Source organism: Anolis carolinensis, chromosome 1, assembly GCF_035594765.1.
Source record: "Anolis carolinensis isolate JA03-04 chromosome 1, rAnoCar3.1.pri, whole genome shotgun sequence".
Taxonomy (NCBI): domain Eukaryota; kingdom Metazoa; phylum Chordata; class Lepidosauria; order Squamata; family Dactyloidae; genus Anolis; species Anolis carolinensis.
Window position 1 is genome coordinate 274,108,201 of NC_085841.1, and position 18,782 is coordinate 274,126,982.

The 18,782-nt window shown below is 40.5% G+C and overlaps 2 protein-coding genes across 2 annotated transcripts; both read right to left on the reverse strand.

Moving 5' to 3' along the window:
• Positions 1–682: 682 nt before the first annotated feature.
• On the reverse strand, positions 683–1,495 carry ascl3 (achaete-scute family bHLH transcription factor 3; the record flags this gene model as incomplete). Its single annotated transcript, XM_062966623.1, has 1 exon — positions 683–1,495. A coding segment is annotated over one exon (561 nt), but the record flags the coding sequence as incomplete, so codon positions are not given.
• Positions 1,496–7,984: 6,489 nt separating this feature from the next.
• Positions 7,985–17,155, reverse strand: tmem9b (TMEM9 domain family member B). The gene is made up of 5 exons (XM_008107085.3): positions 16,901–17,155; positions 14,375–14,466; positions 11,187–11,295; positions 9,862–9,996; positions 7,985–8,847 (listed from the first exon to the last, which is right to left on the reverse strand). The coding sequence occupies exons 1-5, from the start codon at positions 16,991–16,993 to the stop codon at positions 8,692–8,694; spliced, it is 585 nt and encodes a 194-aa protein (XP_008105292.1). The 5' UTR covers positions 16,994–17,155; the 3' UTR covers positions 7,985–8,691.
• Positions 17,156–18,782: the final 1,627 nt, after the last annotated feature.

Here is an 18,782-nt window from a genome sequence, read left to right on the forward strand (position 1 = left end):
CAGAGATGAGCTCTGCCTCCAGAGCCAGAAATGAAAGGAGAAGCCTTTGCCTGGAAATGTGTGTATTTGTATCTCATTGTATTTGATTGTAACAAAACACTGAATGCCTCACCAAGAATGACTGTGTCTGTTTATATGCTGTAATACTCTGAGTCCTCTCGAGGAGGACAGAATAAATAATAATAATAGTAATAATAATAATAATAATAATAATAATAATAATAATAATAATATCATCATCATCATCAGAAAAATTTCCTGATCGTAAGAGCAATTCAACAGTAGAACTCTCTGCCTCAGAGTATAGTAGAGGCTCCTTCCTTGAAGGCTTTAAACAGAGGCTGGATGGCTATCTGTCGGGGTGCTTTAATTGTGCTTTTCCTGCATGGTAGGAGGTTGGACTAGATAACCCATGTGCATCTTCCAACCCTAGTATTCTATAATTCTATGAAATATGCTTTTTAAAGGTTCCTAAATAAAGAAGTCCATATTCAACAAGCTTACTATTGATATTTTGAGAATTTATACATTTTTGCATACATTTTAGGTACAGCTAAGTAAATCTCCTTACCATTTTAATGTTCTAGGCAAATATTCAGCAACCTTATTGAATCTGTGTGAAATTTTTGAAATATGTTTAATAAAAAGTATATGGAGCCATTCTCAAAGAGGAGAATACTCCTTTATTAATTTTTCCTTTATTTGACGTATATAGCTTGAGATGTACATTGTGTTGCCTCCCATCAAATCTTCAGCAATAATTCCTACATATTATTGAACATATTTTGGATTTTTTTTCCAGTCTTTTAAAAGTTCTAGACATTGTAGCAACATTCATTTTGTACTCATATGTGCTGAAATTAAGTCTTCCAAGTATATATTATTTGATCCTTACAGGGTCAATATGGAGTCACTGTGTTTGTCCTGGATCAGACTATGACATGTTTGGGATTTGACTGGAGCTGTCGTGGGAGGACTGGTGATCTCCCCTACTATTTCCATCTGAATCATTAGGTAGCATAGATTGGAGATTCTTGATGTATTTAATTGCAGCTCGAAGTGTTTCAACTTTACTGAGCCGTTTCTCCAAATACTCAGCAGGTAGGTGATGCCTGAGTTTGGCATATCCTTCATTGACACACTTAACCCTCTGCCTTTCCCTTTCGTTTCTCTTTCTGATGAAAGCAGGGTTGCAGGAGTATTCACATCTTCCAAAATTCCCACAGGAGGCTTGAAATGGAAAACTGCAAGGATTACTGTAGGAATATTCAGCAGGCAGTTGCTCTGGCATTAATGGAAGCAGAGACAAATCCTCAGGCCCAGGAAATGGGTATGGGGCCTCCGGATACAAAGCAAGGCTATCGAAAGGATCCCTGTAGCAAAGTCTGGACATCGGTCCAACATAGGAGTCGCTGAAGGCAGGGAACTTGTCCATGGCATTACAGCTTTTCCTAGCTTTTATGTATTGTACAAAAACCTGGAAAAATAGAAAAAATTATCTGTTTAATTGCTCATGCATTGTAAGAGGCTTGGTTTGATTGGCAGTATTTTAGTGTATATCTGATATTATGGAAATGTGTGGAAGACTGTGTCAGTTTAGTGCTGGCCTATTTCAATACAATCTTGCATATACACAGGAAAGGTTTTTTAATCCCTGAAATTTTATTCTTTGCTATGGGTTTATCTTTTCTTTTGCCCTGTATCTGTCACTTTCGTTTTTGTAAGATATACCTTATCAGAGAAGTGCAGAGGATTGTTAGGATGGGTATGAAATTCTCCATTACCTCTCCTTCTCATACACTCACTTCTCATCGCTACCGTCTGTGCCCTTCTCTTTCCGTCTCCTATAATGATTCATAGGGCAGGTAATGTCTGCAAAGAATTTGCACTGCGTGTAAATGAGCTTCACTTTGATTAGACTATGTTTTATAGCTTTTAATGGACACATCTTTCTTGGATAAATTTAAGCATGCCTAATTAAATACTTTGCTATATTTCCAATCTCATCTAAGAATCTAAGCACGATAACCATTCTGTATCTCTTGTTCTGTGAAACAGCAAAGTGACAGTGGAGAAATGTGTGCAGATTTCAAACAAAATAATGAAGTTTTCTCATCCCCTTCTCTGATACAGATTTGGTTCCTATGTATAAAGAATTGGGGAAGCAGTTGTTTTCATCTGTATTCAGTAAATTACTTGATAATCAACTTTTAAAGTTCCATCCTGCTTTAAGCAGGCGGTAGTAAAACCGTTATTAAAAAAGACCTCGTTAGACCCATCTGTATGTAACAACTACAGGCCAATCTCCAACCTCCCATTCCTGGGCAAGGTTCTGGAGCGGGTGGTTGCTACGCAGCTCCAGGAGTTCCTCGATGACACTGATTTTCTGGACTGCTCGCAGTCTGGCTTCAGGCCTGGACACAGCACCGAGACGGCCTTGGTCGCCTTGGTGGATGACCTCCGCAGGGAGCTGGACAGGGGGAGTGTGACCCTGCTGGTTCTCTTGGACATCTCAGCGGCTTTCGATACCATCGACCATGGTATCCTTCTGGGGAGGCTCGCCGGGATGGGACTCGGTGGCACAGTTCTGCTGTGGCTTCAGTCCTTCCTGGGGGGTCGTTCCCAGATGGTGAAGCTGGGGGATACTTGCTCGGACCCCTGGCCATTGACCTGTGGGGTCCCACAAGGGTCTATCCTATCCCCCATGCTATTTAACATCTACATGAAACCACTGGGAGAGGTCATCTGGAGTTTTGGAGGGTGTTGCCATCTCTACGCAGATGACACACAAATCCACTACTCGTTTCCATCTAACTCCAAGGAAGCCCCTCGGATGCTGAACCAGTGCCTGGCCGCTGTGGCGGACTGGATGAGGAGGAACAAGCTGAGGATCAATCCTGACAAGACAGAGGCCCTCCTGGTCAGTCGCTTGTCAGATCGGGGTATTGGGGGCAACCTGTGCTGGACGGGGTTGCACTCCCCCTGAAATCACAGGTCCGCAGTTTGGGGGTCCTCCTGGATTCAGCGTTGATGCTTGAGGCTCAGGTGTCGGCGGTGGCCGGGAGGGCTTTCGCACAACTCAAACTTGTGCGCCAACTGCGACCATACCTCGTGAAGTCTGACTTGACCACGGTGGTCCATGCCCTAGTTACCTCTAGACTGGACTACTGTAATGCGCTCTACGTGGGGCTTCCCTTGAAGACGGCTCGGAAATTACAACTGGTCCAACGCTCGGCTGCCAGATTAATAACGGGGGCGAGTTACAGGGAGAGATCTACTCCCCTGTTTAAGGAGCTCCACTGGCTACCGTTCATTTTCCGATCCCAATTCAAGGTGCAGACCATCATATATAAAGCCCTAAACGGTTTGGGACCCACCTACCTTCGTGACCGTATCTCCTACCATAAACCTGCCCGATCTCTTCGATCGTCAGGGGAGGCCCTCCTGTCGCCACTGCCTTTATCCCAGACCCGCCTTGTAGGAACAAGGGAGAGGGCCTTTTCTGCTGTGGCCCCCCGTTTGTGGAACTCATTGCCCATTGAAATCAGGCAAGCCCCCACTCTTTTAGACTTTAGGAAAGATCTAAAAACATGGCTCTTCCGATGTGCTTTCGGAGAGTAACTGTTACACACTTTTTGTTACTCCCCCCATCATCTATCCTCCAGACTGTTTGCTATTTTATGTCTCTGCTCCCCGTGGTTTTATTCTTATCTTTTTCTCACCCCAGGTTTTAACTGAGTGTTCATGCGGCCCGCCCTGTTATATTGCTTTTTTGATTTTGTGTTGTACTGTACATGATTATTTTTGTATTGTTGTAATTGTATTATGATAGGTTGTTTTTATATTTTGCTATATTGTATTGTTCTGGGCATGGCCCCATGTAAGCCGCCCCGAGTCCCCGTTGGGGAGATGGTGGCGGGATATAAATAAAGTTTTATTATTATTATTTTATTATTATTATTATTATTATTATTATTATTAAACATTCATTTTACCAGAGTTCACCCTATATTGAAGCCACAAGGCAACACTTTCAAGTGGAAAGGCAGATTCAGCAACCCCGTGGAGTTCAATCTCAGGTTTCTCTGCTGGAGGATAGAGCTGTATGTGCCATAAAAACTATCTTTCTCCCCTAAATTGATCTGCCATCGTCTGCTGTGATGGAAGGGTGTTCCTTTATTGCCAGTATTCATCTGTCAACCCAGTTAGATACTGAATGTGGAATAAGGGAGAAGTGCCAAAATTTCCATTGCTTAAAGCAGAAAAAATGATTTGGATCAGACTTGAATGTTAATAGGTAACCAGAAATCAAATCATACTCCCTTCAATCCTCCTATATTATTGGGATTTTAAAGGAGAACTGCTAGGGAAATAATTCTCACAAATGAATCAAAAACCCAGCAACAATCTTTGAAAAACAGATAGGTGCACACTGAAATCTCACTCCTCACATGGATTATTTCCTAGGTGCAAATTTCTACCTTGATGTTCCACATATACACTCAAAAATCCCCTCCAAATTTGTCCTGAAATTTGAAACAGCATTGCAAGAAGATATCAAAATGAAATCATTTTCAAGGAACTGTGCTGATTTAACCTGCATATGGAAAACTATGCTAGTAGTTCATCTAAAATAAAAACATTTTTTCAGTGTTCTGTATTTTGATATGAAAAAAGCCAACTATTTAAAGCACAATTTGAAATAAAAACCCTGCACCTTCAGCACTGAAACAAAAAATGTTTCCAGGAATTCAGAACCTTGGTTACTAACCTCTTATAGTTGAGGTGATTGGAAAACCTTGGCTAAATTATTTATTATGAGGTCAAATCCTGCTAAGGGCCAAACATGAGAATCGGTTATTTTCTTTCTAACATATGTAAGGTATATTGCAAATCTGAATTTGGTTAAGGCCCAGCAAATAAATCTACTGTTTCACCAAAGACAAAAAAGAAAAAAGAAAAAGATCACCAGTGGAGAAAAAGCTCCCAAGTCAACAGAGAAAGTCTAAAATATTACATAAGGAAATGAAGTCAAAAATATAATACTAAAATTTCATGTGTTAAATTTTTGATAACAGCACTTCTTTCTAGAATTCTGCTACAAAATAGAGTTAACAAAGTATCTATTAAACATGTTCCCCATGGTAACTCGTATAAATAGCAAACATGTAATATTTTGCAATTAGCCTCTGTCTATCTAACATTTCTTACCTGAGTTCTCCAGTTCCCGTGTCTGTTGGATTGTATCAAGGACAGATTTAAATTTATAGTCAACTGGTAATATGCAAAGTAGTTTACAATAAGATCTGCTCATTTCTGGTTTAGCTTCTTCCTCCCACACTGCAGCTATAATGACAACAAATATTAGAATGATGGGATAGAAAGCATAACTTTTATGGTTAGTCAGCAACATATTTATATCTCTTCAACACACGTATTGTGATAATTTGATGATTTTAAAAAATAAAACCATACAGAAACATTTGCTGGATCTGTTACTTTTCTCATAGGTGTACTAAATATAAAAAAAATAGAAAATTCAAAACAGACTATGTGAATAACCACAATAAATATCTTAATCCCGCAATTCATTTGTGCTCTCCCATCTAAGTTCTAACCAGGGCAGATCCTGCTTAGCTTTCACACTCAGAAATGATCTGATAATTTTAGGATTCTTAGGACCTTGGCAAAACAGAAGTGGGACCCCATGGGGAAAGATGAAATATCCTCTTGGGTAAGCAATCTGGAAGATTGCAGCAGAAGATGGCATGATACCCATCAACATCTTTGCCATTTCTGTGCTGTAAGTTCACCTCTCTCATTTGCTATTGTCCAGTTGTCTCCCAGATTTTTCCCAATGAACTGTGTGTGATGACAGGAGGATGAATACTTTAGAGCAGCGGTGAAGGAAAACTTTTGACTACTCTAACTGGACTTTGACAGCAACTTATTTCTGAATGTATTTTGTGGTGATGATGGAAGCAAGGGAAGCGTACTTTGGGGCCAATGTAGAGTAGTAGTTTGAGTGTTGGGTGAAGACTGTGGACTAAGGTTCCAATCCCACCCAGTCACAGAAAGCCACTGAGTGACTTAGTACAAGTCACTCTCTCAGGCTCAGAGGAAGGCAATGGCAAACTTTCACTGGACAAAATTTTACCAATAGGGTCAATTTAGTTATTCCATACACTTCTATTGGATTTCTTAGGGTTTCATGTTATGGCATAGCTTTTCAACAGCTCTATGGCAGAGGTCATCAGAAAGATCAACCTGGATTGCTATCAATATGCAGTCATTGCATTGTATTGCTCTTCTCTGTCCAAGTCCAGGGAGACAGATGTTCTGAATCACTGTATGAAATCAAAAGCCAACTGAATATGGGCCAATTTAATCCATATGACAAAGCTGAGCATTGATCCCAAATGAAGTATGTTGCCTGTTCTTAATGTAACTGCAACCCACCAAAATTAGGTTTACAGCCTCAGGATGTTTCTAGAGCTAGACTTGCTCTAGAACAATCAAGCAGCAAGTGTGATAAGCGATTTTGCAGAACTCCAGCTGATGTACCAACTACACTCTTTCTATAGATGGCACAACTGGTCATGGCTATTCATGTCTTGGGTTGGACTTGCTATTGTATGTAGTATGCAGGACAGCCTCTTGAAAATGTTTGGAAACGACCATAAATCCAGAACATTGACACCATATTACCTGAAGGTATCCATTAAATGTTACTCCATTTTTGGGACAAATTAAAAGTGCTGGTTATTATTTTTAAATACTCTGAAGCTATCTCATATAGGACTTTGAATAACTACCATCTCTCCTTATAAATTTCAGCACCTACTGAAATCAACAGGGACACCTTGCTCTTGCCTCCCACTGTCACTGAAGTTGTGAATGCCAGCATCTTACTAAAGCTGCCTTGGATCCCATATCTCGGAGAAAGTTATGAATTCAGTTACGCAGTCAATCCACCAGCCCAGCTATCAAACATGGGAATAGGGCTAAGCTCCATTATGTTGGCACTGTAAATTAGAGAAAGGATAGTACGCACGTATCTGGAGGGAATGTCTAAATATAACAAATTTTTGGGAACAGATGATTTAAAAAATGGAGAAATGATTCAAAATACCAATCCAGGTAAACATGGATTTTATATTAATGGCAATAATAGGGAGCAAAAACGTGGGTGCAAAAAATAACAATTTCAGCCCACCTTTTCCCTCCAGTAAGTGAGGCAGAGACAATCAGAAACAGGAGCCAATCACAACTCCTTGTCAAAACCTTGCTTGCTGGTGGGTTGAAAACATCTTCCTCATTATGGCCCAAATTCCAGCTGACCAGATCTCCTTTTTGCCTGCTGGCTGTCTAGGTGGGCCAGCCAATGAGTTATGTATACACAATATCATTGATTACCCGTATTTATACTCCAATTGTTATATAAAATTAGTGCTCAATTCAGCCAAAGCAGGATTGAGCTTCTTAAACATTTCCACTTAGGATCCCTTTCAGCCCAAGAAATTTTTACGTGACCCCAGGGATATATGTATATAAAATAAGTATAAAAATAAAACATTTACTGACAATGAACCAGCATTTTCAAAGCTCACTAAATGGACTAACTTTCTCTTTTATGAAGTACAGCTGAAACATCCACTGCAGCATCCACTGTAAACACTGTACAACAGATTTTTGTAAACGTCCAAAACAGTCTTTAGGGAAAAAAAATGGGGCCCCCAACATGGAGCTAAGGGGAGCTCATTTGGGGTCAGGACCCAAAGTTTAAGAAGCAGTGGCCTAATGTATTATCGTTATGATAGAAAGAGATTCAAATAGGCTTCATATAAGACTCAGTATAAAAGTTTTCACTCTGCAGTAACCAAGTAATTAAACTGCTATAGTCCAGAGTAGATTCACTTGGTTATCTAACAATGTCGACAGGATCAAAACCATTTTTAAAATGTAACTCATTCCCAAGACAAGAGAAGATTCTGAATAATTTATTTGCATTCCATTATCAAAGCTAATCTTAAAAAAGTTATTGTTGATCAGCTTATTCGAATTTATATTAATAAATCATTTGTAAATATCACAGATAACATTCAGCAGCAGCCTAGAAGGGCCAACCTTTTCCAACTGTGCATTGCACTAAGTCTGTTTTCTTTACATTGTAATTACTCACCAACAATCTCTGCCCACTTAGGCTTCACCTTACAATTGCAAAGCTCAGCTAATTTTGACAGTACATGAAACAAAATTCGTAGAGCAAGCCAGTTTTAGAAGTGACCATTATACTGCACAATGTAAGGCGTTTATACACAGCAGACAGTAGGAAAACAAATATATTTACAAAAATTCATTATGCAAAATCATTTCTAACAGAAACGCTGCACATCTTTTAATTTCTTCAGACAGCTATTAGTGAAAACTGCATTTAAGAACTATACTCATTTATCTCTCAATGGCAAAGTTATCACATAGATAATTGCTTATGTTTGATTAGAACAAGCAATATAATAGTGAACAGAGATTTTGGCTTGTTAAAACATTTTAATATTGAGTTTGTAGTCTCTTTACTCCCGATGAGCAAAAACAAGTCTTCTCATGTAGTGGCATACCAGAAAGAAAGAAATCAGTGCTTTTAGTCCATTTTTTTCTTCCAACGCCATTTGAAATTGGCAATTGTACTCTTTAACTTAGGACAACATGGCGGTCAAACACCGATTTGCGCTGTTCTTGGACTTGGAGTTTCCAACGTTGCTGGGCATACTCCACTTTATTCAACATGTTGGCACGGCTTCGTGAGCGAGCCAACACATCATGAGCATTTGCAAATGGCTGGTGATCCTGAAATTGAATAAAATTTTATTATTTCATCATTTATTGCTCAACACATTGTCTGGATCACTTAAAATACAATCCTGGTTTCCCAGAGTCCTAGTCCAATACTCACACTATGATGATCATGATACTTTTTCTGTCTTAAAAGAGACTCAAAGCAACTATACTACACACTATACTGCATCTCAATATAACAAATAAATTATTACATTTTATATTTTATTATATCTTTACACTGTACTTGAGAGTAGTTTGAAACTGCTGACACACTGCAGATCTATGTTTAATATTTGTCACTAATCAGTAACACCTATTATGAAACCGTTTGGAATACTCATTTCAGGATGTCAAATAATACCAATACATATGTTTACACTCAATATCTTAACATGAAAAGCAAAAACACAGCTGTTTAGCTGACAGGGTTGAATGACAATTGTGTGTTTATGTTAAACATTTCCGTCATTCTATTAGGCATACCTATGAATGGACATTCAATCCCAAATCCACTTTGATTCAAAGATGTTTTTGACTCCAGGTTTATCTTAAAGCTCAGATTTGGAAAGGTTTGTGTATATAATATATACTGCAGATTAAATATCCACATTGTAGACTGCTTACCGTGGTAGCATACCAAAATTAATTTTAGATCAGGGCTATTAGCATTTGAAAATATACAGTTACCAAATTGGGAATCATAAGCAGAGTTTAAGAAGTCAAAATATGATAGTTAGCCAAAACAAAGGTGTGGAGTGGTACAATTCACCAGAAAGAGTACCAACTGTTATAAACTGTGATTGTGAGCAATTTCCATGGAAATTTCCAAGAAAACTCTTGGCTTGTGACTACCTTAGTTTTTGCCGAAGAGCAATTTCTGTCTTGCTTTTAGAATTTTAAGATAAGCTAATTCTGAGTATTATAGTAGGATTGTAACACATTCATTCAACATTTTCTACATATCAGTCTGAATGAATCTCAAAGCTTGGGATTCCAGCCCATGAATATTTAAAAACCACTCACCCCAATGTCTTCATCACTTTGTATTAGCTGTGAATGTCCAAAGAGACGTCTCTTCAGGATAGGCTCTACCATTGTGAGATACACCATGTACAGGAGCAGGAGACCCAAAATGGACAAATATATGATGATAGTAATCTAAATAACAAAGCATTAATATTTCAGTTGGCAATATAAAACAAAATGTCAATAGTAACATAAACATTCAGGCTTTCCTTTCTCAGAAATTTATCCAAATTACTACATACAGTAGCATGCTCAGATTACAAAATTTTATTATGTTACTCCTCAAATGAAGCAAAGTGGAATCAGTATGAACCAAGACAGGAAAGCAAGTTAAAAGACTGGTGCTACATCTATTGTATTTGAAGAGGCCAAAATGTATCCCAACTTAAAACTGGTTTTAAAAGGCATCCACTAAGTCAGACTGTACAAATACAAGATTAGTATCAGTATCACTGAGAAAGATTAATTAGGCTGGCTATTCAATAATGTCAATGCATTAACTGAATGTTTCTAGAAACATTAACAAAATGTGAAGCAATGCATGACTTGCATACCAAGAATGAAAGGCAGGAATTTTAAAGAGTGCTTGGAAAATTATGAGGCTCCATTTAGTCCATGGTATATAAGATCTTTTCAGAATAACATGCCTTTGTAATTTGTAATAGCAGACCTTACGTAAATAAATAATTGAGAGTCATAAGACTATAAGCATTTCCTTCCTAATCACCATGACAAGCAAAAAATATCTAAAGGAAATAGAAGTGTTCATTCTGCTTGCTTAAAAATGTATCTTGATTCCACACCAGAAGGTTACACAAAAAAATCAAAGGCTTAATGAAACAAGTTTGCAAAATATGATGACATTAAAATGAACATAGTTATATTGATTTTTCAAAGAACAAAAGCAAACATTATTTTGGAGAAAAAGATTTAAACAATTAGGGCTAATAAAAATGGCTTTAAGAAAAAGAAAAATATCTACAAAGACTGATGGCAACAAAGGACCTGAATCATTGTTGATGGACAGATTCATTATTTAATGATCTCACACCATACAGAATCAACTCAATATAGCACATTAAAAAAATATTGTCAAGTTCATTTTGTAGTTGCCGCACAGCTTGCAACAAGGATGATAATCTTAACCTATAGCAATACCTGGATTTATGGCTGGATGAAAATCTTAACCTGGACTGGATAATTTTATAGATATACAATATGAATGTTAAATTATACTGTTTTAATGCATGTATAACTGGGAGAAAAACAAGTATGTGCATGCTGTCAGTTTAAATAAAACAGTAATCAAGGGTTATTATTACTTTAATTGTTTCCGAGCTTCTTTCTTCATATTTGCATTCACAACGTAAGCAATAAGCTTCTACATCTGGCCCAGGAACAGGCATAGGCACCACAACATGAAAGCAATCACTGGTCAGAAAGAAAAACAGGTTGGCAGTAAGTTTACGTAAGTCTAGCCCCTGCAGGAAAGTATTCACCAATGAGAAATCATGTTGAATGAAGCGAAACAAGAGCAAAACAATACCTTATTCATATTTCTTGAAGTTAAAAAGATTTGACATTCAACCCAACTAATGACCTCTTTAAATGTTTAATTTGCTGGATGAAAAGTTAGTTATTTAGTGAATTACTGGATGCAGGAAATGAAATAAAATAATGAAAATTTAAAATCAAGAATTCAAATACAAGTCCAGTGTTCCCTCACTTATCGCGGGTGTTCCATTCTAGGATCACCTGCAATAAGTGAAAATCTGTGAAGTAGGGACTCTATATTTATTTTAATAAATACTGTATAGCCCCCCTCCCTCCCTCCTTCAATGTACGGTATGTATTGTATTTCTGAAGCCGTGACCATCAAGCTGCGGAGGGCTTGGTGCATGGACTTGGAGGCGGGTCTGCTGCCGCCGGCAACGCTCTGCACACGCACCCCACCTCTACCGCCAATGCTCCGTGCGCTCCAGCACCCCACTGCCAACGCCCCGAGCGCTCGTGCAGAGCATTGGCGATGGCGGCGGGGAGCATTGGCGGCAGTAGGGCACGCGCAGAGCGTTAGTGGTGGTGGCAGCAGGGACAGCGCCATGTGGGGTGATGCCGTCCAGAATGGGGCTCTCAGGGATCCAGTCGGGACGGGGGAGGAAAGAAGCCCTCTGCTCAGCTGGTGCAGGTCCTCGGAGCCAGGCCCTCCTTTGAGGTGGTTTTTGAGGCACAGACTGGGTCTACTGACGCTGCCTGCGGGTGGCTGAGGAGGGCAGCCCAGGCCGCAAACCTCAGCCGGGGCCCGCATCTGAGAAAACCTGCGAAGTAGCAGGGAAACAATGTATAGCAATTTTAGGGACAACAAATCCTTGAAACTTTGGTTAGTTCTAAACTACCAGGCCTTATTCTCACATATTCACTTCCTCTCAGCATTGCTTCTCAGCTAGATCTACACTGCCATAAATCCGGTATCTGATCCCAGATTATCTTATTTGAACTGGATTATATGAGTCTACACTGCCATATAATCCAGTTCAAAGCAGATAATCTGGGATCAAATACTGGATTACAGTATATGGCAATGTAGAAGGAGCCTCTATGGAAACATTCCATTTATGGGCCTGAAAGTATCAGCATAGGCTAAATACACAGGAACTGAAGTTGAATGCTTAAATATGAGATCTCACAGCCAATCAGTATCCATTTACTTCCATTTTGATATTACTATATGGTGTTACATTAATCTGATAATGTGAAATAGGGCATTTTAGAATAACTTCAACTAAAGACAGTGGAAAAAGACAACTATTCTCAAAATCCACATGATCATGTAAAGGTAGAAACATTTTAACCATCTTCCTTTTCACCTACTTCAATCTTAAAGACTTCACTCACCATATGAAATACCACACACTCTTTTTATAGAACCATCATGTCTTTTCCATCCCCTACAATTCACCTTAACTTTAATCCTATATGAACAAGACAATATTAAGGAGACCTCTGATTTGTGACTTCAAGCATCAAAGAAGGCTTATACAAGGAAGCAACAGCAGAAATTCAATAGCTGCCTCCTGTTTTCACAAGAGGTTTTAGTGACAATTTCAGGATACAATGCATTGTCTTACCAAAAAATAATGTGTTTATTAAAAGCAAAATTGGAAGCCCTTTGCATTTACTGCTCCTGAAAGCCTTCTTGGACTTGTTTGCTTCAGCAGTTACATTATTAATCCTTCCCCTGAATTTGTATCACATGATAAGGAAGTATCACATTACACAATTAAGAGGATGACATTACATAACATTTGCACAAAAAACTTACTACTGTATACAGCTACAGTATATGCTTACTAGCCTCATAACATCTTCCAAATTAGTATGTCACCATCTGCTGGGTGATCCATAGAAAATAGCATTGGAAAATTAAGGCATACTTAATACAGATGGATGAATTTATAATAATATTATTTTCATGAGTATCTTTACAGTATAAGTTATCCACTGTGTTACCTAACCACACAAAAAGGCTTCTTGTAAGTACAGCGTTATGCCAAAGTATTCATCACCATCCCTTTGATTATTTCTATATTTTGTTGTATTAAAGCCTAGAACTAAAAACTAATTTAGTTGGAGATGTAATGGCTTGATGTACACAAGATATTGAACATTGTGAAGATGTAAAGTATTTTTACTGTTGTACAAAAGTTAAGTGAACAAAGAAAATAAACCCTTAGACCAGATGTGTTAAACTTGTGGCCCTCCAGAAATTTCAGCCTCCAACTCCCTGAAGCCCTAGCCAGTTTGTCCAATGACCAGGAATTCTGGAAGCTGAAGTCCAAAACACCTGGAGAGCCACAAGGTTGACACCAATGCCCTGATAATATTGGCTATAAATATGTTTGGCAGCAATTACAAATGTAAGTCTTCTTGAATGTCTGTCTGTTTTGAAGGAATGGCTCTACAGGCCATCCGACTTACATCTGACTCATAGTTAAGAATGGGGATGAGATAGCAGAGGGTGAGAGAAATATATTGCTAGGAAAGGAAATTCACTCCTGAAAGAGTTATCATGGGGAAAAGATGTCTCCACTGAAGCTTTATCATCAATCCTTGTTTCCACAGCAAGCCAAATTTTTCAAACTCCAATTATGACAGGGACAGAAAGTGAGGTAAAATCTTCTGAACAGACAGCACAGACAGCAAAACAGACACCACAGGGGTGTTAGTCCTTCCCTACGATATCCAAAAATACAACAATATATATTTTTGCCTGGAGCTACACTGTTCTGATTTACAAACAAATTCAGCTTAAACAAACCTACAAAACCTAATTTGTTTAGTAACTTGGGGACTGCCTATACTCTAGTTAGAACTAAGAATCTGGTTTGGTTGTTAATGTCTACAATTCAGTTTAGTACAATATCTTCAACTATACTTCCTAAATAGTTTAATTGCTATGCACCAATATTATATTTCAGGAGTTCAGGAATAAAATGAAATGGCAAACACTCACCAATCTTTCTGTGAAATGTTTTTGCTGAAAATGTCACCAGCATGGTCTTTGTAAGGAGGGCAGATGCATTTACACCGAACATCCTCAGAATTCTGAAAAAAACCAATGTGAACTAAAAAACTAATACGTTTGTCATATGCCAATATGAGGAATACATAATAAGAGGAGCACACAGCTTACCAATGAGCTATATTGGGTTTTTATATTTTTATAAAGACTTTAATGTGCTAGGAGGAAAGATTTCAATCCATCATCCATATAAACAGTCCTTTTATTTCTACTTATTTCAATTCCACACTGGGCAATTCCACTGGGCAATTCCATCTCACCATGTTAAACAGTGGATGTGGCTCTTAATGAGACATGCCGCATTATTACAGGATGTCTACGCCCTACACCACTGGAGAAATTATACTGTTTAGCCAGTATTGCACCACCCGATATCTGCCGGGAAGTAGCAGCCAGCAATGAAAAGACCAAGGCATTGACATCTCTAGCCCACCCTCTCTTCGGCTATCAGCTAGCATGCCTTAAATCAAGAAACAGCGTCCCAAGATCTACAAAGATACTTGCAGGAACACCTCAGCAAGTGAGAGTCCAAAAGTGGCAGGCTAAAGCTCAGAACCTCAATCAATGGCTGATACCGGATAGGATACTTCCTCCTGGGCACACAGAGGACTGGGCAGAGAAGGCACTGAACAGACCATGCACTGGCATCACGAGATGCAGAGCCAATCTTAAGAAATGTGGCTACAAAGTGGAGTAAACGACATGCGAGTGTGAGAAGAGCAAACCACAGACCACCTACTACAATGCAGTCTGAGCCCTGCCACATGCACATGGAGGACCTTCTCACAGTGACACAGAGGCACTCCAAGTGGCCAGCTTCTGAGCAAAGGAAATCTAGCATAATGCCAAGTTTTTAACTTTGTGGTTTTTTATACACCATACCTGTATTCTCAATTCGCTTCTGACACGATAACAAAACTTATTTCAATACAATGAAGTTACCCTTTTAATGCAAAGAAAATGTGCTAAAGGACCTTGCTTACAGACAGTTGTATCCGAACTTATGTTCTCAGATACTTTTGGAATTTATCTCCCATAATACTAAAACAGGGTGGCAAACAGTGAAGGATTATCTGAGTTGCTAATCCCATAGTACAGATCACCCATTTTAGAAACACTGTACTACAGAAACAGAAAATGTGTTAAAACAGTAGTTCTGAAACTTCCTAATGCCGCCACTCCTTAATACAGTTCCTCATGTTGTGATGACCCACAACCATAAAATTATTTTCGTTGCTACTCCATAACTGTAATTTTGCTACTGTTATGAATTGCACTGTAAATATCTGATATGCAGGATGCATTTTCATTCACTGGACCAAATGTGGCACAAATACCTAATTTGTCCAAATTTGAATACTGGTGGGGTTGAGGGGGATTGATTTTGCCATTTGGGAATTGTAGTTGCTGGGATTTACAGTTCACCTATAATCAAAGGGCATTCTGAACTCTACCAATGATGGAATTGAACCAAACTTGGCAAACAGAATTCCCATGACCAACAGAAACCACAGGAAGGGTTTGGTGGGCACTGACCTTGAGTTTTGGAGTTGTAGTTCAACTACATCCAGAGAGCACTATGGACTCAACAATGATGGATCTGGACCAAATTTAGCACAAATACTCAATATGCCAAAAAGTAAACACTGGTAGAGTTTGGGGAAATAGATGTTGACATTTGGGGGCTGGAGTTGCTGGGATTTACGGTTCACCTACAATCAAAGAGTACCTTGAAGCCCACCAATGACAGAATTGGGCCAAAGGGCAAGTGGAGAGATCTTCAGCCTTCTTTGCCAAAGTGTTAGCCTAAGACCATCAGAAATATGTGTTTTCTGATAGTCTTCAGCAACCCCTCTGAAGCCCCCTTGCGACCCCCCCCCCATGGGGGTCCCGACCCCCAGGTGGAGAAACGCTGTGATATTGTTTGTGTATCCACCATCTAAAAATAATCCAACATGTAATCAACTACCATTCTACATTGAAAATTTAACACAGTTTTGAAGCTAGTTTCAAACTGTGGTAGTCAGACAACCACCTCGTACAAAATCAGGCAAAATAAAGCCCTTAATTTGCACGAGTGCTCTGTGGTTTGTGTAATCACCATCCGGGCTTCAAACTGGCTCCAAGATTTCCTATGTAATCATCTGCATAACGAAAACAGTTTCTTCAATCTGGAAACTGCCAGATTGATCAATAGCTGAAGTGGGCAATGTGTGGAGGGCCAAAGACTGAGTGCCATTCCCTAAGGCGGATGAAGTAGTTCCCAACTGTTGACCCTCCACTTGTTTTGGACTTCAGCTCCCAGAATTCCTGGCTGCTGTCCAAGCTGGCCGAGCCTTCTGGGAGTTGAAGTCCCAAACAAACCCTCAGAGGCTCTGGCGGGCCTACCATCTCTTCTCGGGCACAGAGAGTGCGAGACGGACCAGGAGAGGAGAGGGAGTCCGCGGCGCCGCTCACCTTCTCTCCCGCCGCCGACGCCGCCAGCGCGGCCAGGACCAGCAGCGCCCACGCCGCCCGCGACCCTCCTCCGCTTCCGCGTCCCGCCGCCATGTTGGGCCTTGCCTTCCTCTCGGCTTGCTGGCCTCCGCTCAGGCACACGCCCTCCGCGCCGCCGAGGCGGGCCCTCAGCCGGGGCTCACGCCGCCACACACTCCCCGACTTCCGCTTTCCTCGCCGAGCTCGAACCTACCGCTGAGGCTTTTCCGTTTCCGGGAGGTTTCATCCCCCCCCCCCCCAACAATAAAATCCCAACGAGCTAAGTTCCGAGAAGGAATAGGGCTGCGCTTGTGACACTCTCTATATAATGCAGTTTGAGCCCACTTTTTTTTTTGAGCCTGCGGTGGCCTAGGGGATAAAAGCCTCGTGACTTGAAGGTTGGGTTGCTGACCTGAAAGCTGCCAGGTTTGAATCCCTCCTGGGGAGAGCGAGGATGAGCTCCCTCTATCAGCTCCATGCGGGGACATGAGAGAAGCCCCCCACAAGGATGGTAAAACATCAAAACATCCGGGCGTCCCCTGGGCAGCATCCTTGCAGACGACCAATTCTCTCCAGAAGCAACTCCGGTTGCTCCTGACACGAAAAAAAGCCCACTTTTAACTGCCCTCGTTCAATGCTATGGAATCATGGGAGTTGTAGCTTGGCGAAGCACCAGCACTCATTTGGGAGAGAAGGCCAAGAGCCTTGCAAAACTACACCTCCCATGAGCTGTAAGAGTTGAGCCGCGGCAGTCAAAAGTGGTGTCACGCTGCATATTGGCAGTAGATGAACTTGTTCTCAGGTCAAACAATGAGGCAGAAATACGATGAAGGCGAATAGGTTGCTGTGAGTTTTCCGGGCTGTATGGCCATGTTACAGAAGCATTCTCTCCTGACGTTTTGCCCACATCTATGGCAGGCATCCTCAGAAATTGTGAGGTCTATTGGAAACTAGGCAAGTGGGGTTTATATATCCGTGGAAGGTCCAGGACGGGAGAAAGAACTCTTTGTCTGTTGGAGGTAAGTGTGAATGTACCCTGGGGGAAGCCTTCGCTGGGAGATCTTGGCTCCTCCAGGCAGGAATTAGCTAGGCCTTAAAGCTTTCAATGCTAATAAAGGTGATTTACACTCACACTTGCCGCCAACAGACAAGAGTTCTTTCTCTCACCTGGGCCTTCCACAAATATATAAACCTTCCTTGCCCTTTTCCAATATACCTCACAATCTCTGAGGATGCTTGCCATAGATGTGGCTAAATGTCAGGAGAGAATGCTTCTGGAATATGACCATACTTCCCGGGAAAATCACCGCAACCCAGTAATTCCAACCATGAAAGCCTTTGACAACACAAGGCGAAGAGGGCTTAGTCCTTCTTCAGCCATAAGTCATGACCGAGGCTGGCAACGTGCCTGGAAGCCAGGGAGCTCCTATCCCAGAACAGCAGGGCCTTGGAAAGCCCCTATGTTTATACTTTCAACTGTTTTGTAAGACTTGGAGGTGCATCTACACTGCTGACATAATGTGGTTTGATACCCCTTTAACTGCCGTGACTCAATTCTATGGAATCATGGGAGTTGTAGTTTTACAAGGCCTCTATCCTTCTCTGCCCAAGAGTGCCTTACCAAACTACAGCTCCCAGGATGTAATAGTGTTGAGCCAGGGCAGCAAAAGGGGTGTCAAATGCATTCATTCTACCCTGTAGAACCAACTTTGGTGCCTGTTGATTTGAATGGCATATTCTGCATAGCTGCAGCAGGATGTGAAACTGAATCTGTTGCATTTACTGATACGGGCTGCCTTATGTCTTCACCAGGCTCCATGACATCACAAGGGCCGGTCCCCAGGGCTGTGATGTCACAAAGGGT